The 27,990-nt window shown below is 38.7% G+C and overlaps 1 protein-coding gene across 4 annotated transcripts in view; it reads left to right on the forward strand.

Moving 5' to 3' along the window:
* SMURF1 (SMAD specific E3 ubiquitin protein ligase 1) overlaps positions 1-27,990 on the forward strand; it is a 108,842-nt gene that overhangs the window by 51,640 nt on the left and 29,212 nt on the right. For 3 of the 4 annotated variants that reach the window (XM_019655633.1, XM_019655629.1, XM_019655630.1), the window contains exons 2-5: positions 24,370-24,408; positions 25,468-25,576; positions 26,863-26,996; positions 27,151-27,216. In XM_019655633.1, the coding sequence (XP_019511178.1) occupies positions 24,370-24,408; positions 25,468-25,576; positions 26,863-26,996; positions 27,151-27,216 (348 nt within the window). The remainder of the gene's footprint in view (positions 1-24,369; positions 24,409-25,467; positions 25,577-26,862; positions 26,997-27,150; positions 27,217-27,990) is intronic. The other variant, XM_019655632.1, reaches the window with a different exon arrangement.

Genomic DNA, 27,990 nt, shown 5'->3' on the forward strand with positions numbered 1-27,990 from the left:
CTCTCTCTCTCTCTCTCTCTCTCTCTCTCTCTCTCTCTCTCTCTCTCACACTGTCTCTCCCTCTCTCTCACTGTCTCAGACAGAGCAGGGAGGAATTTATATTTCATTTTGTAAGCAGTGCTAAGCTCAGAGATTTATGTGTAGGGGAATTACATAATACAGAGTATTTTATTCATTGATCCAACAAATAATTATTTCATGATTAAAATGAATTAGAGAAAAGAGATGCCAGAGCCCATTGTAATAACCCAGACATGACACAAGAGTTGCTTGGAGTTGAGCAATAGCAGTGGGCCTAGAAAGAATAGATTTAAGATACTACAAAAGATGAATTGATATGACTTGATGAGTAATTGAATGTGGTTAGCAAAAGTGATCTGCTTTGCACTATTGTTCGGTTTCCTTGCTGATGCCATTTTGTTTGTCGAGCTAAACTGTAAACTCTTTTAGGACAAACACTGCATTTTATGCTCGTTTTGTAGTAGATGCCCATCATCTTTTTATGCCTGTTTAAAGAATTTATTTAACACCTCTTATTCCACACAGCATGGCATTTTAAACAATGACCTGTAACTCCCTAATAAAATACAACTAAGACTGAAGAATTTGTCTTGGAAACAAATACCACATCTATTAATCTTCAAATTGCTATTGCATTTAATTTTTTTATTGAAATATAATTATCGTACCATAAAGTTTACCCATTAAAATGTACAATTCAGTGTTTTTAGTCTATTCAGAGTTGTGTAACCATCATCACTTAATTTCAGGATATTGTCATCACCCTCAAAATTTTGAAACCTTATGTATTTTAGCAGTCACTTATTATTCCCTTTATCACCAGCCTAATCTATCCCCTAATCTATTTTTGGTTTCTATAGATGTTTTATTAGTTTGTTTGGGCTGCTATAACAAAATGCTATAGACTAAGTGGATGATAAACAGCAAACATTTATTTCTGACAGTTCTGGAGGTTGGGAAGTCCAAGATCAAGATGCTGGCACATTTAGTGTCTGGTGAGACCCTTGTTCCTGGTTCATAGGTGGCTGTCTTCTCGCTGTGTCCTCACATGGCAGAGAGGGCAAGAAAGCTCTCTGGGGTCTCTTTTATAAGGTCATGAATCCTATTTTTGAGGGCTCCACCCATGACCTAAGCACCTCCCAAAGGCCCCACCTTCAAGCACCATCACATTGGGGGTTAGGATTTAACATAGTAATTTGGAAGGGATACAAACATTCAGTCCATGGCAATAGATTTTCCTATTCTGGACACTTCATATAAATGGAATCATGCAACATATGGTCTTTTTTTTTTTTTTTAAGATTTTTGTTGGGGAATTGGGGGATGGGAACAGTGCTGGGGAATTGGGGGAAGGGGAACAGACAAGTTGCTGTCTTTTTGTTCTTCAGTCTAGTTGTGGAGGACGTTGCTTCACTGGCCCAAGTTGGCACCATCATTGCGCTTTTCCCAGGCGAGGCAGATCAGTCGCCAGCTTCTGGACGGCCGCTCACTGCGGCTGCTGGCCGCTCACGCTGGCTGCTGGCTACACGGTAGCCCATGGCAACCCACTGCCACAGGGGCTGCAGCCTACGCCATCGCCGGTGACTCAAGGCAGCCCAGCTCCAGGTCGTGCTGTTGTTCAGCATCTTAGCTGTAGAGGCAGTGTCACTGGCCCTCATATGTGGGATCCGAACCGGGGCCCTCTGGCGTCCCAAGCCAGTTCTTAACCATCGCGCCACTCGGCCGGCTCCAACATATGGTCTTTGTGTCTGGCTTTTTTCACTTAGCATAATATGTCTAAGGGGTATCCATGCTATAGCATATGTACATTTTATTTATTCATTTATCAGATGATGGACATTTGGGTTGTTTCTACTCTTTGGCTATTATAATTAATGTTGCTATGCACATTTATGTACAAGATTTTGTTTTCAATTCTTTTGATTATATAAAGAAGAGGACAGTTGCTGGGTCATATGCTAACTCTATATTTAACTGTTTGAAGAACTGCTGAACTGTTCTCCAAAGTGATTGCACCATTTCACATTCCCATCAACGTCTGAGTGTTGTACAGTAGTTTCTCCATATCCTGTCAGCACTTGCGTTTGTCCATCTTTTTTCATTTTAGCCATCCCAGTGCGTGTGAAGTGGTATTTCTTTATAGTTTTTATTTTCATCTCCCTGATGGTGAGCATCTTTGATACACTTACTGGCCATGTCTATATCTTCTTTGAAGAAATACCTGTTGAGATCCTTTGCCCATATGGTAAGAGTTCTTTATAACTTCTGGTTACAGGTCCCTTACCAGATTTTGAAAGTATTTGATTTACAAATATCTTCTCCCATTCTATAGTTTGTCTTTTTACTTTCTTTATGGTGTCTTTTGAAACAGAAAAGTTTCTGATTTGGGTGAAGTTCAAATTACCAATTTTTTTCTTTTGCCGCTTGTGCTTTTGATGTTACATCTAAGAAAGCACTGCCTAGTCCCAGGTCATGAAGATGCATGTCTCCTTCTGATTCTTATGTATGATGTCAGGTTGGGGTCCCACTTCATTCTTTTGCTTGTGGGTTTCCAGTTGTCCGAGCACCATTTATTGAAAAGACTATTCTCTTCCTAATGAACTGGCTTGGCACCACTATTACATTTTAATTCTCATAAGACAACACATTCATGAAATAAGGTGCAGATACCTACTGTTTTAACAGCTCGACTTTAAGTAAAAATCATTGTTTATTGGGTTTGAATTTTACAGAGGTTGCTTAAATTAGTAATGATTGTAAATTTGGAGAGTCTTGGAACTTTTTCTAACTACATGTGAGAACTACCAACATGTCACGACACTCGTGGCCCTCACCGAAACCACAGCACTTGTAGCCAGGAGATGCCATGCCACCTGTCTCCCTGTGTGTATGGACTGGCTTGGTGATAGCCCTGATTTCTTCTGATAACTTTATGGTTTGCATCAGTGAGGAAAACTTCAGAGAATTTGTGTGGCATTTTCACCACCCTGATAAGAGTGCAGGACTCTTAGAGCCCTAGTGGTGTCCAGTTTGGGCTACATGTAAACTTCAGGGGCTTGGCACCCATGGTGGCTCGCTTCGCCATGGGTTGCACCCTGAGGAACCGGGTACTTGCATCTACCACAGCAGGCACAGATCTGATAAGTGACATAACCTGGATCAGCCTCCTACCCAGGCTGCATGCTTTATTGGTTTAGATTGGGGTTAGAGAGGTTTGGAAGGTCAAGGAGCTGGTGTGCAGCATGTAACCTGCGTTCTCCATAGCTCCCAGTGCACGGGGCGTCACCCATCTGGCTTAACTGATGGCTGCCACCCATTGCTTTTTATGTGGATGGTAAGAATTTTCATTAAAGTTACTTTAAACATGAATTGAAGAGCAGTGTGGCTACTCAAAATAACTTTGATATATTTAAGCCCAGTTTTGTATGACATCAAAATGTGAAAAATAAAAAATAATGCAAGGGCCACAGACAGGGAGAAAATATTTGCAAAGGATATATCTGAAAAAGGAGTGTTAATCCAAAGTACAAAGAACTCTTTTTGGGTCGGCCAAGTGGCTCAGTTGGTTAAGAGTTGACTTAAAAGTGTGAGCTCTGAGCAACAGGGCGGTCGGTTCAATTCCCACATGGGCCAATGACACTGTGCCCGAGCTGACCTGTCACTGAGCTGCCAACACATGGCACAATGGCTCAGCTGGTGTAACAACAAGATTGCCTGTTTGATGGTGGGCTGTGGCCACCCACAGCTAAGACTGAACTTGGCACCTTGAGTTGAGCTGCCACCCGGATGGCTCAGTGGATATGGGTGTGCGCTCTTAACAAGGCTGCTGGTTCAACTCCTGCATGGAATGGTGGCTACTCCCACCCGCAACTAAGATTGAACATGGAACCTTGAGCTTAGAGGCCACGAGCTGCCAACGGGAAGCCAGATGGCGACTGGCGCCCTCCACAACGAAAATTAAAGAACAACAACTTGGCTGGTCCCCTTCCCCAATTTCCCAATAAAATCTCTAAAAAAAAAACAAAACTTTTTTTTTTTTAATTGGGGAATTGGCGGAGGGGAACAGCGTTGGGGAATCAGGAAAGGGGAACAGACAAGTTGCTGTCCTTTTGTTCTTCAGTCTAGTTGTGGAGGGTATTGCTTCACTGGCCCATGTTGATATTATCATTGCGCTCTTCCCCAGTGAGGCAGTCGCTCACCAGCCATTAGACGGCCACTCACGGTGGCTCACAGCGGCTCATGAAAGCTCACGCCAGCTGCCAGCCAGACCCACTGCAGCCTACACCATCGCTGGTGATTCATGGCAGCCCAGCTCCAGGTCGAGCTGTTTTCACCATCTTAGCTGTAGAGGGCACAGCGTCACTGGCCCTCATGTGGGATCTGAACCAGGGCCATGCTGCTCAGAACTGGCATCCCAAGCCAACTCTTAATCAACGCGCTCGGCCAGCCCCAAAGAACTCTTAAAATTCAACAATAAGAAAAGAAACAACCCAATTTTAAAAAGTGGGCGTGAGGCCCAAGTAGACATCTCACCAAAGAAGATATACAGATGGCAAATAAGCATATGAAAAGATGCCACATCATGTGTCATCAGGGAAATGCAAATTAAAATAGCAATGAGATTCCACCACACATCTATTAGAATGCCCAAAATGCAAAACACTGACAACACCAAATGCTGGGAGGATGTGGAGCAGCGGGAGCTCTCATCATTGCTGTGGGGACGCAAAATGGTGTAGCCATTTAGGAGATAATTGGCGGTTTCTTACAACACTAAACGCTTACTATAGGATCCTGCAATCACCCTCTTTGGTATTTACCCAATGAAGTTGAAAACTTATGTCCACACAAAAACCTGCACACAGACGTTTATAGCACCTTTATTCACAATTGCCCAAACTTGGAAACAACTGTGGTACACCCAGGCAGTGGAATATCATTTAGCACTAAAAAGAAATGAGCTATCAAGCCATGGAAAGACACAGAGGAACGTAAATGTGTGTTACTGAATGAAAGGAGTTGATCTGAGAAGGCTCCATACTGTATGATTCCAGCTACATGACATTCTGGAAAAGACAAAACTTAGGAGATGGTAAAAAAGATGAGTGTGGCCAGGAGTTACGGGGAGGACGGGATGACTAGGCAAAGCACGGAGGGTTTTTAGGGCCGTGAAAGTACTGTCTGATACTCTAATGGTGGCTGCATATCATTGCACATTTGTCAAAGCCCACAGACTGTACAGCACTAAGGGTGAGACCTAGTGTAAACTATGGACTCTGGGTGATAATGACGTGTCTGTGCAGGGTCGCTGATAGTGACAAATGTCCCACTCTGGCGGGAGATGTTGACAGTGGAGGAGGCTGTGCTTGTCTGGGGGCAGAGAGTATATGGAAAATCTCTGTACCTTCCATTCAGTGTTGCCGTGAACGTCACATTGCTCTAAAAAATAGTCTCCTTAAAAAATATAATTCAAGGTAGTATAGACTTATATGTCAAAGGCAGGAAGTATTCAGAAATTCAGAAAAAGGAGAAATTACTGTTTGCTTACCAGGGAAGAGACAGGATTTGAGCTGTAATCCAAGAAGGAATAGAATGCAATCATGACAGTGGTTTGGTGTGTGTAGCCTTGGGCACATAACTGCCCAGACCCAGTTTCTTCATAGGGTTTGTGGATGGAATACAGGAGATAACAGAGGTGAAGTGCTCGGGACAGAGTCTAGCATAAAATAAGTAGAGCTCTTCAACAGCTATTGACCAAGCACCTACTATGTGCCACACACTGTGGTTGAGCCCACAGTCTAGCTCTAGAAATATTGGTTAGATGTCATAGAAAAAGGACAACAGACAACGTGAAGAAAGGCCCAGAGGTAAAATCTGCTTAACTGTGGGAACAGTTAAGTAAACCGTATTTTGATGATAAAGTTGGTAAAGTATTTTGTGTTTTGAACTCCAAAGAAAGTAGTTTGTGGACAGTGGAGACCCTTGAGATATTGTCAAAAAGGATTTTGATAATATTTTGAGAATAATTTGGATTTGAATCAACACGGAGCAGGGGTTTCCGTTGAGAGACTATTCTAATAATTTTGAAATCACTGCAGCAGTCTTTAATTGGTTTGTTTCATGGGCAGGTTATTTACTTGTCAATCTAAAATGTACTTGATCAACACAGAAGTAAAGCAGTAGTTGTTTTTTCCCCCTAGTTTAATATTATGGCAGGCATATCAAACTTTGTTTCAGACTAATTTAACAGGTTTGATGTTTCCAAGTAAATCATCAGTGTCTTAACAGTGTCTTTTAGACATTGGCCTGGGGAAGTACAACCTCTTTACTATCGAGATAAATGAAAAAGTACAAAATGCTAAGAATTTGTTTAATCTATTCAATAGGATTAATTCTCATTCTCTCATTCTCATATTCTCTCTCTCTCTCTCTCTCTCTCTCTCTCTCTCTCTCTCTCTCTTTTTCCCTCTTTCCCTCTTTCCTCTCCCTCCCTCCCTTCCTTCCTCCCTCTCTCTCTCCCCCACTCTCCCCCCCCCTCTCATAATATCTTTATTGAGATATAATTTACATAACATAAAATCTATTCACCCACTTAAGTGTACCATTCAATGGTATTTAGTATACTCAGAGTTGTGCAACCATCATGACAATCAATTATATAACATTTTCATCACCCCATAAAGAAACCCTGTATTCCTTAGTTATCACCCCCCAAGCCCCCTCATCCCTCCCTTCCCTATGCAGCCGCTAATCCACTGGGAATGAAATTTAAAAACAGTTCCTTTTAAAATAGCATCAAAAAATATTGAGGAATAAATTCAACAATAGAAGTACAAGACTTGTACACTGAAAACTCCACAACATTGTTGCAAGAAATTGAAGACAACCTAAATAAATGGAAAGACATCCCATGTTCATGAATTGGAAGACTTAACACTGTTGAGATGTTAGTACTCTCCATACTGATCTACAGATGCAGCACAGTACCTATCTATCAAAATCCCAGGAGGCTTTATGCATAATTGGACAAGCTGACCTTAAAATTCATATGGAAATACAAAGGATCCAGAATAACCGAAATAATCTGGGAAAACTAGAACGAAGCTGGAGACTCACACTTCCCTATTGCTTAACTTATTACTAAGCTCTGGTAATCAAGGCAGATATTACTGACAATAAGGATAGACATATATAGGTCAGTGGGATAGAACTGAGAGTCCGGAAATAAACCCTCACATTTGCAGTCAATTGATTTTTGACAGTGATGTCAAAACTGTTAGATGGGGAAAGAATAGTCTTTTTCAACAAATGGTTCTGGGAGAGAGAATACGTGGCGGCAAGGAGGTAGAAAAATTGGAACCTTTGTATACTGCTAGTGGGAATATAAAATTGTGCAGCCACTTTGAAAAGCAATTCAGGAGTTCCTCAAAATGTTGAACATAGAATTACCATATAACCCAGCAGTTCTATCCCTAAGTATATACCCAAGGGACTTGAAAACATAGGCCTGCATAACACTTTCTTACATGAATGTTCAGTAGCAGCATCAATCACAATAGCTAAAATGTGGTAACAACTAAAATGCCCATAATCTGACAAGTGGTTAAACAGAAATGGTATTATATCCATATAATTGAATGTTGTTTAGCAGCAAAAAGGAATGAAGTACTGATACATACTGCAACATGAATGAACCTTGAAAATATTATGCTAATTGAAAGAAACCAGTCATAAAAGGTCGTAGTCATATGACTCTATATATATGAAATGTCCAGAATAGGCCTAGAGACAGAAAGTGGATTTGTGGTTGCCAGGGGCTGGGGGGAAGGGAGATGAGGAGTGGGGGATGAAGAAAATGTTGTGAAATTAACGCTGGTGATGGTTGTACAACTCTGACCATACTAAAAGCCATTGAATGGTATTCATACTTTAAAAGTATGAGTTTTGTGGTTTGTGAATTATATCTCAACAAGTTGTTATATTTAAAAATGTATACTTAATGAGATACCACTACTTTACAATTTTTTTTTCGTTCTCTGGTTAGAATCAGGATCTAGCAGATTTCCCTTTCGATTTTTTGTCATATTTGTTTGCTTTTTTAAAAATATGTTTCTCTAGAGTATTCTGGCTTCCTTATGTTATGTGTCAGTTTCTCATAATTATACCATAATTACACCTTTTCAAAACATAGTGTATTGAAGTATGGTACCGCGTAGAGCTTGGGCTCTGCAGTCAGACAGACTCAAGTTTTCTTCTAACAACTTGTGAGGTCTTGAACACGTAACTTAATCTCACCTAACCTTGGCTTCCTTATCTGTTGTGAGTAGTAGATAAGATATAATCTGTCAAGTGCTATTAATAGGGCTTGGCACAGAATAAGCTCAATAAATATTAGTAATTATTATTGTTAATTTCACAGTTAATAATTATTAAATCTACCTCTAGGTATGTCTGTCCAGTTAGGGACATTGCTTCCTAAAAATCAAACCTAGAAACCTTTTTGAAAAATAAATCTTATGTTTATTTTCTGCCTGGTTTAAAAAAGAAGATAAACAGAAAAAAATGCACCAATATTTAGACAGTCTTATCTGTTAAAAGGGTGGTCTCAAGAACTCTTCCAATCCAAGATTCTATAAATCCTGTGAGATTCTTTTCCAGATATTAAATTTTAAGTGATCTCTCCCCTGTTTCTCTCCTACTTAACTTTCTTCCCTCTTTCAAGTTTTCCTTCTTCCTCTTCTCTGTCCACTGTCTTGTCTTTTCTCATTTTCCCTGGACTTATGAGATTTATTTTTAATTAAGAAGCAATATGCTCGTAAATAAATACATGCTCCTTATGGAAGAGCACAATGTTAGGCTAAATTCCCTTTGTCCACCACTTCCAAGCCTGTTGTTCTCCCTGCACCATCCTCCCCACCTCCTGCCCACTCTCCCCAGGTAACTGCTATGTAATTTTTGTACTTGTATATTGTGATTCAGTGGCAGCTGTTTTCCTCATAGTCATTCAGATACCAAGGCTGGTAAGGGTTCTGCTGTTTTACCACCTCAGGTGGTGGCTTCGGGCGTCATGGAGTTATGGAGACCTTTACCTGTGTTTCTTTGCTTTGGGCCAGAAGTGACACACACCTTCTGCTAGATATACTACATTCACATGGTCCCAGCTAACTCGAGGGACCTGGGAAGTGTCATCTTTCATTTGCCTCGAAGCACAGGAGAACTAGATACTGGGAGCATTAGGGACTTCTCCCACAGCTTATAATTTTTCTTTCCTGTAGTTTCTGGTTTTGATATCAGCTTCATAAACTCAGTTGGACTGGATTCCTTTCCCCCCCCCCCCCCCTTTAATAAGGTGGGAATTCTGTACCTTGAAATCTTGATAGAATTCTCCTGTATAACTGTCTGGGCTTGATGTCTTATTTTTGTAGGTAGATTTTTCAATTACCATTTCAACTCGTATGGTTATTGCCCAATGTTTTACTACTTTGGGGGCCAATTTTGGCAATTTATATGTTCCTAGAAAAAGTTTTATTTTAGCCATTGGTTTAAAGTTGTATCTGTGGTGCATTCTTTTTTTTAAAGATTTTTATTGGGGAATTGGGGGGATGGGAACAGCGGTGGGGAATTGGGGTAAGGGGAACAGATAAGTTGCTGTTTGTTCTTCAGTCTAGTTGTGGAGGACATTGCTTCACTGGCCCAAGTTGGCACCATCATTGCGCTCTTCCCGGGCGAGGCAGATCAGTCGCCGGCTTCTGGATGGCCGCTCACTGCGGCTGCTGGCCGCTCACGCTGGCTGCTGGCTACACACGGTAGCCCATGGCAACCCACTGCCACAGGGGCTGCAGCCTACGCCGTTGCTGGCGACTGACGGCAGCCCAGCTCCAGGTCGAGCTGTTGTTCATCATCTTAGCTGTAAAGGGTGAGCATCACTGGCCCTCAATGTGGGATCTGAACCTCAGCCCTGCTGCTCACAACTGGCGCTCCCAAGCAAGCTCTTAACCCACTGAGCCATTCGGCCGGCCGATTTATTCATTTTTAAAAAACTAATCTTTTAAAAGAACTGGCTCCTGATTTTACTGATAACTCTCCAGTTTTCTTTTCATTAATGTGTGCTATTATCTATATTAATTCCTTCTCTCTGCTTTCTTTGGAATTATTTTAGTTATTTATCTTTCTTGAGTTAGAAGCTTAGTTCATATACTTTCCATCTTTCTGGGATTTTAATGAATGCATTTAAGCCTATGCATTTTAATATGTAGTAGTTTTTGTTTTAATTTGATTCTAAATAGTTTCTCATTCTCACTTTGACTTTCTATTGAATACAAGTTATTTTAAAATAGTTTTTAAATTTTTCATGAGTGGATTTATTTATGATATATATTTGGTGTGGATTTTTTATTTTGCTTAGTGAATGAATGCAGACTGTTTATCAATTTGGGGAATTTGTTTCCTTTGTAGCTTAGTATGTAGTCAGCTCTAATCCCATGCATGCTTGAAAAGAACGTATTCTCAGTTTTAGGAAGAAAACCATTTTATTGAGTTTATTTTTCTCTTTCTTGATGTGACTTTCCATAAATGTTTGGTGATTCTTAGTTTTATATTCATTTTTGCAGCTGGGATTTCCTGTTTTCTTGGTGAAGGTACAAAAGGGATGGCAGGAGGGAGTTAGAGATGTGCTGCAGAAGGGGCCGCCATTCTGTGCAGTGCGCAAGCTCTGTGCTTGAGTTGCCCACAGCACTGTCCCGTGTCCGTGGGCCACGCTTCACACCCTGTCTTGCCACTGGAGGCAGAGCCTGGCCCTGGCTCACTGGCCCCCATGGACGGTGGGGATGCCTGACAAGCAGCCTAATCACACCTGCTGGGCTCTCCTAGCCCAACTTCAAGTGGCCTCCCCTGGGCCCCACCCTCCTGACTTCACACCTGGAGTTCCCTGAGTGGTGATGCCACCTTTTGTAGTCGCACTTGCCTGCGTGGCGCTGTGCCATCTGTCTTTAGCTGCAGCTTCTGTCTCCTTGTTTGCTCCATCTTTTAAGCATTTTAAAAATTTTCTGAGCAGAACCATGTGAATGTATGTCCTAAGTATGTATTTTATCATTCCTGTTGGTTTTGTGAGGAAAGGGCAGACAGCAGCATGTGTTCAGTCTGTCAGCCTGGAAACCTAATAACCTGTCAGTTTTACTCAGGCTGGAAGTGTAATCAATGGGGTGCTGCCATTTTTTCCTGAAAGAAAGAAATTAAAAGCCACAATATTTCAGATAGCAAAGCAGTGAGCAGGATAATAGAATGAACACTTTCAGGGCTCTGTGAAAACTATTTTGTTTGGGAATTTTTTGAAAATTTTATCCTCAGGACAGTCTTCAAAGCTTTATATTTTAATGTTCTTATGACTTTAGCACTGGCTCTTTCTTTACTTGCTTCTGTCTCCTCTAATATCTTATGTACCAACCTGGAAAATGCCATTTTCAGCCCTTTGAGTTACCTGATGGTAGAAATCATAAATTGCATATTAATAATCTGGATGAAGAATAAAAAATGGAAGCAGTATTAGTGCCGATGCTGAGAAGGGGACTGAGAATCCTTGCTGTCATTACACTCTTTTTCACAAAGTCACTTATTTTTTAACTTAAAAGTAAGATTTTATTTTTCCTTATAAATGTTATTTATGTAGTCGTTCTTTAAAGAAAACTTAATACAGCCAAGCAAAAAGGAGAAAATAAATTCTACCATAATTAGATTATATCATTCCAGACTTTTAAATACATATTATCAACACACACAACACACACACACTCACACACACACCACACAATTTTACCCTAAAAGGAGTCATACTGTATATACTGCTTGTTTATAATCTGTATTTGTTTTAATTTTTTATTCATACTTTATTTTTTCTAACAGTTTTAGATTTATAGAATTATTGAAAAGAGAGTACAGAGTTCTCAAATTACTCCCACCGTACACACATATATTTGCACACACACACCTGCACACCATTTACCTGTGGTACATTTGTTACAATTAATAAACCAATATTAATACATTATTATTAACTGAATACTTTATTGAGATCTCCTTAGTTTTTACGTAATGACTTTTTCCGTTCCAGGATCCCATTCAGGATATGACATTACATTTAGTTATTACTTGGGCTGCTCTTGGCAATAACAGCTTTCTTAGACTTTCCTTGTTTTTGATGACCTTGACAGTTTTGAGGAGTACTGGTCAGGTATTTGTAGAATGTCCATCAATTGGAATTATCTGATTTTTTCTCATGGTTAGACTGGGATTATGCATTTTATGGGGTAAAATGCCATTCTTATTACATCATATCAAAAGTGCATACTATCAACATGATTTATGACTGTTGATGTGGACTTTGATCACCTTGCTGAGGTAATCAGACTTCAACCTTACATTTAGTTCTGCCTGGTTTTGTGCTTTACATAAATGACATAGTACAATATATATTGTATCTTTCATTGAATACTATGTGAGATTCATTCATAATTTTGTGTGTAGTTGTAGTTTGTTTTTTTCATTTGCTGTGTAATATTCCATTTTGTGAATACCACAACTTCTTTAGTATTGTACTGTCAGTGGACATCTCAATGGCTCAGTCTTTGGCTGTTACTGTAGTAACTGCTGCTATAACCATTCAGCTACAGGTGAACTTACATACCCGTGCATTTCTGTCAATTACACAGCTAAGGGTGGAATTGCTGAGTCATGACTGATTTTTTTTTTCATTTAAATGATCTTATGAGTCCAATCTTGGCCACACTGATTTGAAATTTTTCATGTTATGACAAATTGTTTCATTCTTAACACTCATTGTCATAATGAAGAAGCATAATTCGGTGAAGTATGTGGCTTTCATTCATGGATGGATGGATCAAATTCTTAGCTCCATCACTAACTTTGCTGCATCACCTTGAGCATGTTGTTCAATCTCCTGAGCTTCTATTTTTCTCCACTAAATTGAGCTAATGATTTTACTCTGACTTACACCGTGATGTGAATAATAATTAGCTAAGTAATTATAAAAGATTTTATGATAAAGTCATGTAAAATAATACCTTTAAATACTTCAGTGCTATAGAAGCTAGCACTATAATGTGATAAATAGGAAAGAAATTATAAGGGACTTTGTTCTAGATTGTGTATTAGGGTTTTCATAACCACAAGTGGAAATAATTTACAGTGTGTCACCTCACTTTTGTGTTTTCTGTTGATTTTTTTTAATGCATCAGATTAATAAAGCCTCATTTGTCAGCTCAGTAACTGAAGGGGAGAAAATACTGACAGAACTTTCTCTTCTATTATTTATTAATTATTACTGTTTTTCCTTGCCTATTGGTTTTAGATCTGGTGTGATTATCAGTTTTGTAGACTAGTTTGCATAATTTTAGCTTTCTTCCCAGTAAATCCTCCAATTTCTCCTTTTCCCTCAGCAGTGATCACCTTGTTTAAAATGGCTTCCTCAGAAGAGCACAGCTTCATTTTATATGACTAGGTCTTCAGGAGTCAGGCGAGGATGTTTGGATTTATGTGGGGTTTTCCTCCTTGTTAACCTGGGATTATCTCCTGTTAATGGACTTCATTCAGTTTCCTCTGAAGGTGACAATGAAATATAATTTACTTAATGGCAGGCTTTTCGGTTAAAATTCATTTCCTTCCTGACAAAGTTGAGTGTTATTTTATACTGTATAAATAGGAAAATAGTCCAAGCTTGAGAAGTCAATGTTGAGCAATTTTTTTTTTTTAATGATCTTAGTTTACTTTCCTTAAATGTCAGACCCTCAGGGATGAGAAGTACCTCAAGACAAGGAACTTTTCGCTGTTGTTCTGGAACCTCAGAGCTTAGAACGGGTTTGGCCTGTGGTGGGTGATCAGGAAATATGTAAATGGATAAATGGATTCACTACTCAGAAGCAGCAGCTTTTAGTAACTGACTTTGGTGGGTCAAGTTATATAATGTTTTAAAGCCTTAGTTTTCTCATCAGGAAAATGAACATATGACAGTAACTGCCTCATGAAATTGTGTTGAATAAATGCAATCATGCATGTCAGATACTTAGCATAGTGCCTAATTAATTGCCTTATAAAAAATTTCAGTAAATTTTAGCTGCTGTTATTAGTTATACTAAAGGGAATTAAGTTTTATTTTTTAAGTTTTACAAAAATTTCGGTAAATTTTAGCTGCTTTTATTAGTTATGCTAAAGAGGATTCGATTTTATTTTTTAAGTTTTACAAAGCAATAACAAGATTTCCAGATCTTCCAAACTGTCCACTGTGATTCCATTGATAGATGTCATCAAATGTGTGGCAGAGGCTTTAGTCAGATGGTTGCCTGGGAGACAGTCTGCTTTCTAGGGTGGTTTTGGAAGCTCAAGTTGCAAACTGCTCCTTAGTTCCCTATTGTAAACTCATGGAAAATCACCGTGTGCTTTTCAGGAGCTGAAATACTAGACAGTGAGGGCTGAAGTGTCGGAGTTAATAAACATTGTCATTGCATGTGGCACTTGAATAAGGACATTTGAGTGGAAAAACTAACGTGTTTAGGGAGAAAACATTACTGATCTAGGAACTAATTACTGTTGGAATATAACTGTAAATATTTAGATAAAACTTTCACTAATGAAAACCTGAATTTTCTTATGTTCTAAAGCAAGGAAATATGCTTCCACCTGTAGAATCACCCAGACTCTTGATACATTTGTGCCACTCTAACGTGGTTGAAAAACATCCCATTTTGTTTATGATCTGGAGATAAAAATTATTCTAAAAGACAGAGACTTTAAATGAGATACTTTTCGTATCTTCCAGGGCAAAAGTATCTAGCCGCTAATACTTGGGAAGGAACCAGACAAGAGCCACCAGGAATCGCTTCCTGTGAGGCAAATGCAGGGTGTCCAGAAAAGCAACATTTTAAGATTAAAATGTAAAAATTAATATGTTCCTAAGTTATAAATTATCTTGGAATGTAATGGCCTAATCAGCCCTTCGAAATCATCCCTTAAGATGTAAAAATGACTGTTCACTAATGAGGGTTTTGTTCAAACAAAAACTTCCAAGTGCCCTCTGGACTCTACTTTTTTGACATGCCCATTATTTCTCCCTCATTGTACTATTACCTCTGAATTGAAACTGCAGGAGAACATTTCTTTTTTGTTAGTGCCAACCGAATATCACTAATGGTACCATAAGGAAAAGCATAGACTGCTCCAAAGAACAAGAGCTGTCAGGCTGCTAGCAGTGTGTGTGCAAAGCTGCCAGACCCTGGACTCCTGGTGCGGAATGGGACAGCGGTCAGAAACCACAGTGAGGCTCTAGCAAAACTGTCTCATTCATTCATTCACTCAAGCACTTATTTATTTCAGCAAACATTTATTGAACATTTAATTTATGCTAGGCCCTGTGCTCCATGCTAGGAATGTAACCGTTCAGAAGAATGGTCTCTGCCTTCTTGGTGCTTATGTTCTAGTAAGTAGTTAGTTAAGGAAAAACAGTTATTACCAAATTTATTTATTCAGCAAACATTTTTAAAGTAACCCCCGTGAGCACCATACCAAGCTCTGCATACAGTGGTGAATACAAAAGACATACACAGTCCTTGTTCCAGTGGAGATTTTTGTAGGGAGAGGCAGAAATGAAGCAGCATACAAATAAACAGAGGATTTCATTTCACACTCAGATAACATCTATGATGCCGTTGTGATAGTGGACTGTGAGGTGGGGGTGGGAGTGGGAATGGCTGCTGAGTCTTAACAATTTCACAAATAAAGTGGGGAAAAATGACACCTGCCCTGTATGCTTTAGGAGAGTGGATACAAAAGTAGGGGGAAGGAGGGCCGGCCGAGTGGCGCGTTGGTCAAGAGCTGGGTTGCGATGCCAGAGGGCCCCGGTTCGGATCCCACATATGAGGGCCAGTGACACTGTCCTCTACAGCTAAGATGCTGAACAATAGCTCAACCTGGATCTGGGCTGCCATGAGTCGCCTGTGATGGCAGATGGGTTGCCATGGGCTACCGTGTGTAGCCAGCAGCCAGCGTGAGCGGCCAGCAGCCGCCGTGAGCGGCCGTCCAGAAGCCGGCGACTGATCTGCCTCGCCTGGGAAGAGCGCAATGATGGTGCCAACTTGGGCCAGTGAAGCAACGTCCTCCACAACTAGACTGAAGAACAAAAGGACAGCAACTTGTCTGTTCCCCTTCCCCAATTCCCCAGCACTGTTCCCATCCCCCAATTCCCCAATTTAAAAAAAAAAACAAAAAATCTTAAAAAAAAAAAATAGGGGAAAGGACAAGTTCAAGAGACATTTAGAAGAAAGAAAAGATAGGACTTGGTGACACATATAGATATAAGAGGAGAGAGAAAGAAAAGTGACAGCCACAAATAGTATTTGGGAGACCCAATGCTTTTGTCAGGAACCTGTACTTGTCTTGCTAACAATGTACAATGTAGCAAAACACTGCCCCTCCGTGTATGTTTATATGCTAAGTGGACATTATGTAATTTGTGCTTACTTCATCCCTAACATTAGGAAACTCTGGTATGTGATTTAGAAATTATGGGATGTAAGAGCGACATGATTCCAAAGTATAGAGCGACACTTCAGAGTTGGAATTGAAGCAACCATGCTGTGGTCTGACTGAAAAACTAGGCTTCGTTTTCTGTACGAGTAAATGTCTCTTTTGTTCATTGTTGTATCCCCAGAACCTCACTCATTATTGGTGTACAATATATGTGTTTGTTTAAAAATGAGTGGCATACCCAGATAGGGTGGGATTTTATGCTGTGTAACAGATTACCTTTTATCAGGATATCTCTTAGAGTGAACAAAGGGAATTCTATCTCAAGATCACAAAATTATTCTAGTAGGAGAATCATATGCCATTAACCAAACTAGATTCAGTATGACCCCAAATGATCTTTGCACAAAACTGAGGCAAAATTCTCTTTATGCTGACACGGTTGAGACCTTCTCCACTTTATGATAAAACCAAATTCCACTGGAATGAGCCTTAAATGAAAATATTGCTAGTCTTTTAAACATGAACGAAGATTGATCTTTTTGAGATGTTACAAGAATTCTGCCAGTCAGAAGCAATCCAGCACCAGCACCTCAGAAAAACTAGAGTCCAGAGCGGGTGATCATATTTGAGGCTGGAGAGTTGAGGTAGATGAGAGTCAGAGCATGACAGGTCTGAAGTTTTGCAATGGGAAGCCACTGTGGGATTTTTAAAAAGGAAAGAGACATGAGCTTTAGATTTTGAAAGAATTACTTTGTGATGGCTAATATTGGGAGCTTGAACAAGGGTGGAGATGGCAAGAAGTCAACACATTTGAGAGAGATTGAGAAGTAAAAGCATGACACACAGATTTCTGGCTTGTGCAGTTGATGGATGTTTGCTGATGATCTCTGAAGTAATGAATCCTGGGAGAGGACCAGGTTTTTAGGCAGAGTGGGAAGATTTCAACTTTAGTTTTGAACACTTCAAGTTTAATATGAGGGTCTTTGAGACATTCAAGGCTGTGGGGGGAAAGGGGATATTGAAGGAAACAGAACATCACAGGCCCACTTGGGAGTTGAAAAAGAGAGTTTATTTTAATTAATGTAAGAAAAAGCTTTCCTGTATGCATTTAACAATTAGAAAATGCAATGAAAGGAACACTCCCATTCACAATGACAACCACCACAAAAAAAAAAAAAAAAAAACTCAACAGTAAATCCAGTTAGAATTGTGGAAAACTTTTATGAAATACTTTAGAACTTCACTTAAGGGCATTAAAGGAAGATTTAATAAATGGATAAATATACTACATTCAAGAATAGTAATACTCAATATTGTAAAGAGGTAAATTCTCCCCAAATTTATTTATGAAGTAATTTTTTTCTTAACTTGCTCAAAATAATTCTAAAGTTCAGTGGAAAAAATAAGTATATGAGACTAGCCTGGAAAATGCTAAACAAAGAGTTTTAGGGGCATGTATTTTCAATTCACACATTTCTAAGTTCATTTTTTACAAGTATATATTACTTTTCTAATTAGAGAAACAAGAAGTAAAACACCATCAGAAGCTGTAATAAATTATGATCTATCCACAAAAAAGACTGAAAAGAAAGAGAGAGAGAGACAGAGAGAGATTGATTGATTGATTTACATTGGAAGGGAAGAGAATAAAGATTACAATGAATAGGGAATATTACCATCAACTATACAGAAATAAAAAGGATTATCAGGGAATACTGTAAACAATTGTGTGCCAACAAATTGATAACTTAGGTGAAATCGACAAATTTCTAGAAAGACACAAACTACCAAAGCTGATTCCAGAAGAAATGGAAAATCTGAATAGGCATATAAAACAATAAAGAGATTGGATTAGTAATTGAAAAATGCTTCCTACAAAGAAAACACCAGGCCAAGATGACTGATTGGTGAATTCTGCCAAACGTTAAGAATGAATACCAGTTGTTCACAAACTTTTCAAAAGAAAAATAGAACAAGAGGGAATACTACCCAACTCATTTTATCATGTCATACCAAAAAACGAAGAAAACAGAAAAAGAAAACTGCAGACCAATATCCCTGTGACTATAGACAAAAAAACTCCTCAACAAAATATTAGCAGACTGAATACAGCATCACATTAGGATTATGCCCCATAACCAAGTAGAATTTATCTCAGAATGCAGGATTGGCTTAACATCTGAAATCAATTAATGAAGTACATGCTATCAATAGAGAAAGGACAAACACCAAATTATCATCTCAATAAATGCAGAAAAAGTATTTGACAAAAGCTAACACCCATTTATGATAAAAATACTCAACAAACTAAGAACAGAAAACTACTTGCCCAACCTAAAAAAGGGCACCCATGAAAAACCAGTAGCTAATATCATATTCAGTGGTTGAAAGACTGAATGCTTTCCCCTAAGATCAGGAACAAGACAAGGATACCCATCCATTTTATTCAATGTTGTATTGGAGGTACTGGGCAGTCAGGCAAGGAAAAGAAACAAAAGGCATCCAGATTGAAAAGGAAAAGTATCTCTATTTACAGATGACGTGATCTTCTGTAGAGAAAATTCAAAACACAAAAAGTATTAGAGCTAATAAATGAGTTCAACAAAGTGCAAGATACAAGTTGAATATACAAATATCAATTGTATTTCTGTACACTAGAAATGAACAATATGAAAATCAAATTAAGAAAACAATTTCATTTGCAATAACATCAAAAAGAATAAAATACTTAGGAATAAGTTTAATAACAGGTATAAAACTTATACTGTGAATATTACAAAGCAAAGTTAAAATTAAATAAGATCTGAATAAATGGGAGAACATCTCATGTTCATGGATTAGAAAATTTAATATTGTTAAGATGACAGTACTCCCCAAATTCACCTCTTGATTCAGTGAAATCTGTATCAAAACTCAGGTTCGCTTTTTTGGAGAAATTGATAAGCTGATCATAAAATTCACATGACAATTTAACAGATCTCAAATAGCCAAAACAATCTTGAAAAAACAAAGTTAGAGGACACATGCTTCCTAATTTCAAAACTTACTAAAAAGCTACAGTAATTACTATGGTCTGAATGTTCGTGTGTTGAAGTCCTGACCCCAAAAGGTGATAGTATTAGTAGGTGGGGAATTTAGGAGGTGCTTAAGTCATGAGGGTAAAACCCTAATGAAGAGATTAGTGCCTTCTAAAAGAGACCCCAGAGAGATCCCTAGCCACTCTTCCATGTGAGGGCACAGTGAGAAGTCTGAAACCTGGAAGACAGCCTTCATCCAACTATGCTGGCACCCTGTTCTCAGACTTCCAACCTCCAGAATTGTGAGAAATAAATGTTTGTTATTTGTAAACTACCCAGTCTATAGTATTTTCTTACAGCAGCCTGAACAAACTAACACAGTAATCAACACAGTGTGGTCAGGGCACAAGGAGAGATATGTAGATCAATGGAATAGAACTGAGAGTCAACAAATAAGCTCTCACATTTACAGTTAATTGTTTTTCAAAGGAGTGTCAAGACAGGTCAGTGGTGTGAGAATAGCCTTTTCAATAATTTATGCTTACTGGTACAAGTGTATATCCACCTACAAAGGAATGAATGAAGTTGGACCCCTTCTTACATCACACACAAAAACAAACTCGAATACAATATCAGAGGGGTAGTAGATTGGGGGAGGAGGGTTATCATTTTGTGAGGGGTGTAAATGTCTAACTATTATATTGTTTTGTATACCTGAAGCTAATAAAAAAAATGAACTAGAAATATATCACAGACCTAACTGCCTATTTAAGAGTAGTGTAAAAATGAGAGTATTAAGAGTAGTTAGAGTAGCTAAATGTATAAAAAAGCTAAAAGTATAAAACTCTTAGAAGAAAATATAGGACTAAATCTTTGACGTTTGGTAGGCAAAGCCTTCCTAGACATAACATCAAAGCACAAGCAACTAAAGAAAAGAGATAAATTGGACTTCATCAAAATTAAAAACTTAGGTGCTTCGAAGAACACCATCAAGAAAGTGAAAAGACATCCCACAGAATGGGAGAATATTGGCAAATCTGAAAAGTATATTTTATCTTTAGGTTAAAAGGCAAATAACCAGTTAAAAATGGGCCAAAAAAATCTAAATAGAAATTTCTCCAAAAATAAAATATACCAATAGTTAGTAAGCACATGAAAAGATACTCAAAATCGTTAGTCATCAGAGCCATGCAAATTAAAACCAAAGAAATATAAACCACAGAGACAGGCAATAACAAGTATTAGTTGGGGCTATGGAGAACTCGGAACACACATACACTGCTGGGGGGATATACAATAAAATGGTGCAGCTGCTGTGGGAAACAGCCTACCAGTTCCTCAAAATGCTAAACATATAACCCAGCAACTCCACTCATAGGCTTACAAGAGAAATAAAATACATATCTACACAGCAACTTGGATAACATTATTCAAGATAGCCAAAAGATGGAAACAACCCAAATGTCCATCCTTTGATAAAGAAAATGTGGTATATTCATACAATGGAATATTACTCAATTCTGAAAAGGAATGGATATATGCTATGACATGAACTTGAAAAACATTATGCTAAGTGAAAGAAGACAGTCACCAAATAACACATTATATATTGGGTTGTCAGAAAAGTCATGACATATTTTTTCTATGTTTTTCAAAGGTCATTTATTTATATAAAGAACAAAGATCAATCAATGATATATTGCCCGTTTTGTTCGATAACCTTTTGCCACCTTGCAGTGAACTTCAGAATTCCTCGTTCATAGAAGGACCTATCTTTATCAGCGAAAAACTGAAGGTGCTGATTTACAGACTCATCTGAATTGAATGTTATACCACGCAAGGAGTTTTGAAGAGAGCGAAACAAGTGGAAGTCTGATGGTGCAAGGTCAGGCGAGTATGGTGGGTGTGGCAACACATCCCATGCAATCTCCAATAATTTTTGACGGGTGATCAAACTTGTGTGTGATCCCGCGTTTTCATGATGGAACACAGCTCCTTTACGATTAACGAGCTCTGGACGTTTCTGGATGATGGGTTCGTTCAAACTGTCCAATTGCCGACAGTACACATTCGAATTGATTGTTTGGTTCCTTGGTAGGAGCTCGAAAAACACGACACCTTTAAAATCCCACCACACTGAGAGCATAACCTTCCTCTGATGTCATTTGAGGTGAATCATCTGCTTTCGATGTCATTTGAGGCAAATCATCATGTCGGGACCAGGACCATTTGCGCAACATTGTTGTAAACAGTCCACTTCTCATCACCAGTTATCAGTCGCTTCAAAAAAGGATCGTTTTCCTCATGTTTAATGAGCATATTGCAGATGTTTATACGCACCGTCAAATGAACTCCTTTGAGTTCATGTGGAACCCAAATATCGAGCTTTCTTAGGTATCTTAGCTTCTTCAGGTGGTCGTGAACGCTTGGATGATGGATGTTCAATGTTTCTGCAATCTCTCATGTCGTGTAATGTGGGTTCGACTCGATCAATGCCTTTATTTTGTCATCAACCTTGGAAGGCCTCCCTGACTGAGGAGCATTGTTGAGATCAAAATCGCCAGCATGGAATTTCTTGAACCGTTGTTGGCACTGACATTCTTGTAGAGCATTGTCACTGTAAACTTGACGCAACTTATCACAAGTTTGACGCACGTTCTTCCCTTTACGGAAGTAAAACAGTAAAATATGGCGAAAATGCACAGTTTGGTCTTACATCTTCAACTTGTAAAATCTCCAAAACTCAACCAAATCGCTCAATTTTTTTTTTAGAATGAAGCTAGAACTGTCAGCTGTCAATTGACAGCAATAACAGATACAAATGACTCTAGTACTTCCAAAAATGAACTAGCGCCATATGTTGCAAAAATGCATCATGACTTTTCCAACAACCCAATAATTCTATTTATATGAAATGTCCAAAATAGGTAAACCCACAGAGACATAAAGTAGATTAGTGATTGCCTAGGACTGGTGGGATTTGAGGTTAATGGGTATGCGATATCTTTGGAGGATGATGAAAATGTTCCAAAATTGATTGTGGTGATGGTTATACAACCCTGTGAGTACACTAAAAACCATTGAATGATACACATTAAAAGAATGAATTGTATGGTATATGAATTATGTCTTAATAAAGCAGTTATATAAAAATATACTAAATGAATAGTTTGCAGAACAGTATATATTAGATAAATATATTTTTGTAAATAATATGTAAGTTCATAACAAAAAAATTAGCAAAATTTGTGAATCCATGTAAAACAGACATTGATGTATCTTTTCTTGATATAGTAGTTTTAATCATGTAACAGATCTGGTGATGAAATTTCTTACAGTAATTGATACCACCTCATTAATAAAATAACACTAGCATTTATTGCATTTTTTCTATATGCCAACATTGTGCTAAATTATTATTTTTTAAGACTTTATTGGGGAATTAAGGGAGGGGAACAGCGTTGGGGAGTTGGCAAAGGGGAACAGACAAGTTGCTGTCCTTTTGTTCTTCAGTCTAGTTGTGGAGACGTCGCTTCACTGGCCCATGTTGGTATGATCATTGTACTCTTCCCGGGTGAGGCAGTCGGTCGCTGGTCATTGATCAGCGGCTCCCAGCAGCTCCCAGCAGCTCACACCAGCTGCCAGCTGCTCAAGCTGGCTGCCAGCCACTCACATAGCTCACGGCAGCCCAATGCAGCCCTGCTGCAGCCTACGCTGTTGCCGCCGACTCACAACAGCCCAACTCCAGGTTGAGCTGTTGTTCACCATCTTAGCTGTAGAGGGCGAGCGTCACTGGCCCTCAATGTGGGTTCCAAACCACGGCCCTGCTGCTCAGAGCTGGCGTCCCAAGCAAGCTCTTAACCAGTTGAGCCACTCGGCTGGCCCCCAAGCCAACTCTTAACCAACTGAGCGACTCAGCTGGCCCCTGTGCTAAATTCTTAACATACATTTCGTCATGTGTTTTTCACAATACTGAATGATGCCCCTGTGTATTCTTTCATGCTCCCCTTGCTTTCTATTCTCCAACATACCAAAGTTTACATTTACAAAATTGTATTTATCAGAACCTCAAAAATGCATGATTCCTTTTGTTGTTGTTAGCAGTAGCTAAAAAAGGTAAATAATGTAGGTCTGCATTTGAATTGGTATTTATGTATCCTGAGCCGTTAATAAGAGCATATTGATATATCTATCTGTGTGTGTTTAAGTAACATTTTAAGTTTAAGCTAAAACAGTTTGTATTTGTTATAGTTGATTCCCGATTAGAGGCAAAAACACTTTTTAGTTACTGGTCAGTTTTTTGTTTGATGTACCAAATTTGAAAGGCAATCATTGGCAAAGATAATTTTTAGAATTTTTTTCCCATTGTAAATGTAGACTAGTGTCTCGGTCAGTTTGGGCCGCCATAACGAAATACCACAGACTAGATGGCTTAAACAACGTACATGTATTTGTCACAGTTCTGGAGGCTGACAGGTTCAGGGTGGCTGCAGAGTCCCCCGTTGGTGAGGGGCCTCTTCCTTCTCACTGTACCTTCACCACATGGAGGGCAGAGTGAGAGCAAGCTCTGTGGTCTTCTTACAAGGACTCTGATCCCATCGTGAGAGCCCTACCTTCATGAGCTCATGGAACCCTAAGCACCTCCCAAAGGCCCCACCTCCAAACACCGTCACATTGGAGGTTGGGGCTTCAACATTCGAATTTAGGGTAGGGGGGACACAATTTAGTCCATAGCTACTAGCTGTGGTGAAAATCTTGTCCACAAATGCTAACCCTAGCGTTTTTTGTTTGTTTTTAGTATTATGTGCCAAGAATCTTGCAAAGAAAGACTTCTTCAGTAAGTAAATACCCATTTTTGCTTTTACAATATTAATATTCTTCACATATTTCTGAAATTTTAAACTTTTTAAAAAAACACTGGGTGTATTCTCCTAAGTCCTGCCTTTTACAGAATAGAAACCCATGGTTGGACAAATCTCATTTCCCAGTTGACTACAACACAGGCTCCTTAGCTCCAAGGCACAGAATTTCTAACTCGTACAAGAAAAACTCTCTCTCGTTCCCTATTCTGGCCACACCCTGTTTTCTCTGTCTTTCCACCATTAATGTGTTGCTTTCTGCTGGATGGAGTGTTCTCAGCTCAAATACAGATGAGACATTTCTCTGTAAAATAGCTGGGTTTGAGTAAAATTGTTAATCAAATTTTATAAATTAAATCAACTCAAGAAATTAACTCAAGAAATTCACCTACTATAAAGTAGCTGCCTGCAGCATGAAATTCTTCACACTCTTTCTGATCCTCGCAAGAACACCACTCAATTCTAAAGTGGTATTATTCACACTTTAAAGGAAGGAACTTAGGCTTACAGGCTTTATTCAAGTAGGGGTTTATTCAAGTAGCTCAGCAGCTCCAGAGCGGTGGCTCACAGCCAGGCCTGTCCCCAAACCCTTACCTCGCCACCTCTCTGATCTTGTAACCCTATCTGATTCATTTAGGAACTTGGTGAACATAATCAGTAAACAAGATTTCTAGGTAGTATTACTTTTAGAAAGTATAAATACAGTTAATTCTAGACACATTTTCTCCATTTAATTAGCCTTACTTAGTGATCATCAAAAATGGGAATTTGAATTTAAGGTTATTTTTGTAATTTTCTTTAAGCCTGGTTTTCTTTCCTAGGCTCAAAAAATCTGAGAGTGATGTCACACTGGATTGTCTTTCTTAGAAAGCTAAGCAGATCAAAACTAACCTGAAATTCGAGAATAAAATGTACCAGGGTAATCACCATTACCAAATTAGATGACCTTGAGCTCCCTTTAGCCCGTAAGACTGTGTTGCATGTCGCACTGGTAGATCTATAGCCTCATCCAGGTGTTGCTGTCCCCTCTCCTCCAGGACTCCCCGACCCATTTGCAAAGATTGTAGTGGACGGATCTGGGCAGTGCCACTCGACGGACACTGTGAAAAACACACTGGACCCCAAGTGGAACCAGCACTACGATCTGTGAGTCGAATATTCTGTACGCCATTTGGGGAGCAGCACGCAAATGGGTACCAAGCTTTTAGGAGAAGCGTTTCATTAAAAAAAAAAGAAAGGATTTCTAACTTCTAATTGATAACAAACATGGATAGCCAAATGAATATTCGTTCTCTCTAATTTTAGAATTCATGTTCTTGGAAGTTCTTGTGTTTGACATTTTCATAGATTTTTATGGTTTGCTTCTATAACTGATCATCAAACTTTTCAATCTTCCGGCCATTCTAACAGGAGAAAATGGCCGTAGTTCAGGTTTTCTATATGCTACTGTTTTCTCAGTGAAACCCTAAACCTGGTGGTAGAGTTTTTACTTTAAAAATGCATTATTATTATTACTACTATTATTATACATATTTATTATGCAAATACATATTATGTATATTTCTGATGATTTTATTTAACTCTGCTTTTTAGTAAAAATATATGTTCTGCATGAGAAAATATAGTTTGGTATGATTGAATGTGTATAAGCCTACGCCCCATCAGACAATTTCTTATATTCGTCCATAAAATGGATTGTGCTTTGAAAACCACTATTTTATATGCACCTATGTTTTCATGCCCCTGCTACGAAATTTTTGTCAAAGTAATGCTGAATGATTATTGTTGTTGTTTTTTTTATCATCTATAGATTGCATTGTGTGTTCACCATCTAGAGTCAGTTCTTCCATTGCCATATATTTGACCCCATTATCCCCTTTTTTATTAACACAAATCGTACTGGGTTTGGGTGGGATTTTTAGTAGCTGGATTCTAAGGCTCCCTTTCAGTTCCACTGAGATAGTTACCATAGTGGCCTAGAAAGTGGTTGTCAGTCCTTGTCCTGAAAGCACCCCTCTGTGGCTGACATGCACTGAGAGTAAGTGGGGGTTAATGTACTAGTTAGTCCCCTCAGTGTGCTTTGGACAGATCTGTGGTTTCTAACTAATGTTCAGTAGTAAGCCTAACACTGGTGGGAATTTATGAATTGTGCCATTGTCCTTTGGAACTAGTAAAATATAGTAAATCTCTGTTACAAGATTATTATCTTTATGTGGTTATCTACCTTTGCTCCTGAGATAATGGGGTGTATCTTTTCCCAGCCCATTGCAGTTAGTAGACATATATTTACTGAGGGCCTGTTACGTGTGGAATGTAGAACTAACATTATTTTGAAAGGATTCTTCTATACTAACAAGTCCATCAGATCAAATCTCAGTGGGCTGTCATAATTCAGAAATACAGTTAAAGATGAGTTTACATGTCGTTTTCAGATATGTTGGGAAAACTGATTCTATAACCATCAGCGTGTGGAACCACAAGAAAATTCACAAGAAGCAGGGAGCTGGCTTCCTGGGCTGTGTGCGGCTGCTGTCCAATGCCATCAGCAGATTAAAAGATACTGGATGTAAGAACCAAAAGCTTTTCTGCCTCTTAATGCAAATGAAGAAGGCTTATGAGGCATCTTTTTTTTTTTTTTTTCTGAATACTGAAAACAGAATTCCTGCCTTCCTCCCTAGTTAACATTTCCCTGGGTTAAGTTTTGAATTGTTTGTTTGCAGACCAGCGTTTGGATCTATGCAAACTAAATCCCTCAGATACTGATGCAGTTCGTGGCCAAATAGTGGGTAAGAACTTTCTCATCTGTATAAAGAGATGCTTTTACAGAACTTAACATTCAGCTCTTCATCACTGAGAAAACACATACAGGCACTCACATGGTGACATACTTCGAAGGACAAACCACATGTGGGGGCCATCTCTTCAGTACTAAAAAGTTTCATCTTTGTGGTTTTTATTATTTTATCTAATTCTCTTCAACCTGTCATTTAAAGTGGAGTTAAATTGACTAAGGTACAAAAAGATTTAGGGTTATAATTTTCAGTGTCATTTTAATCATCACATTAATGGACAATTAATTTGTCATTGTATTACCCAAGGGTAGATGATAAGAATGGTGGCCACATATGCAAGAGTTGAGAAATAGTTTCTTCAGGAAGACCCATCATCTATGTAAAAAAGCAGAAATGATTTCTAAAGACTTCAGTGCAATATGATTTTATAGTTAGAGGATTGAATTATTTAGAATGAACAAATAAAATGTGCCAATGTTACGAAGTGTTGACTGGTGGTAATCTGTTGGAAATGATTTATCTGTTAAGTAACTCATCCTATTCACCCAGATTTTATTAGCATTTTAGGGTGACTCTAAAATGCTGTCCGCTGATTGCACGCATTGTGAGGAATCAAAGGAAACATAGCGTTTCAGCAGCACACCAGAGTGGCTTGTTACCCCAAATCTTTTAGGTTTGTCATATGTAGACTTGACCCAAAATAAATGAGCAGTGAGTATACATCCTGAAAACTGTCATAATGGAAAAGTTCTCACTCAATGCTTTTCT

The sequence above is a fragment of the Hipposideros armiger genome, unplaced genomic scaffold, assembly GCF_001890085.2.
Source record: "Hipposideros armiger isolate ML-2016 unplaced genomic scaffold, ASM189008v1 scaffold_242, whole genome shotgun sequence".
Lineage (NCBI taxonomy): Eukaryota > Metazoa > Chordata > Mammalia > Chiroptera > Hipposideridae > Hipposideros > Hipposideros armiger.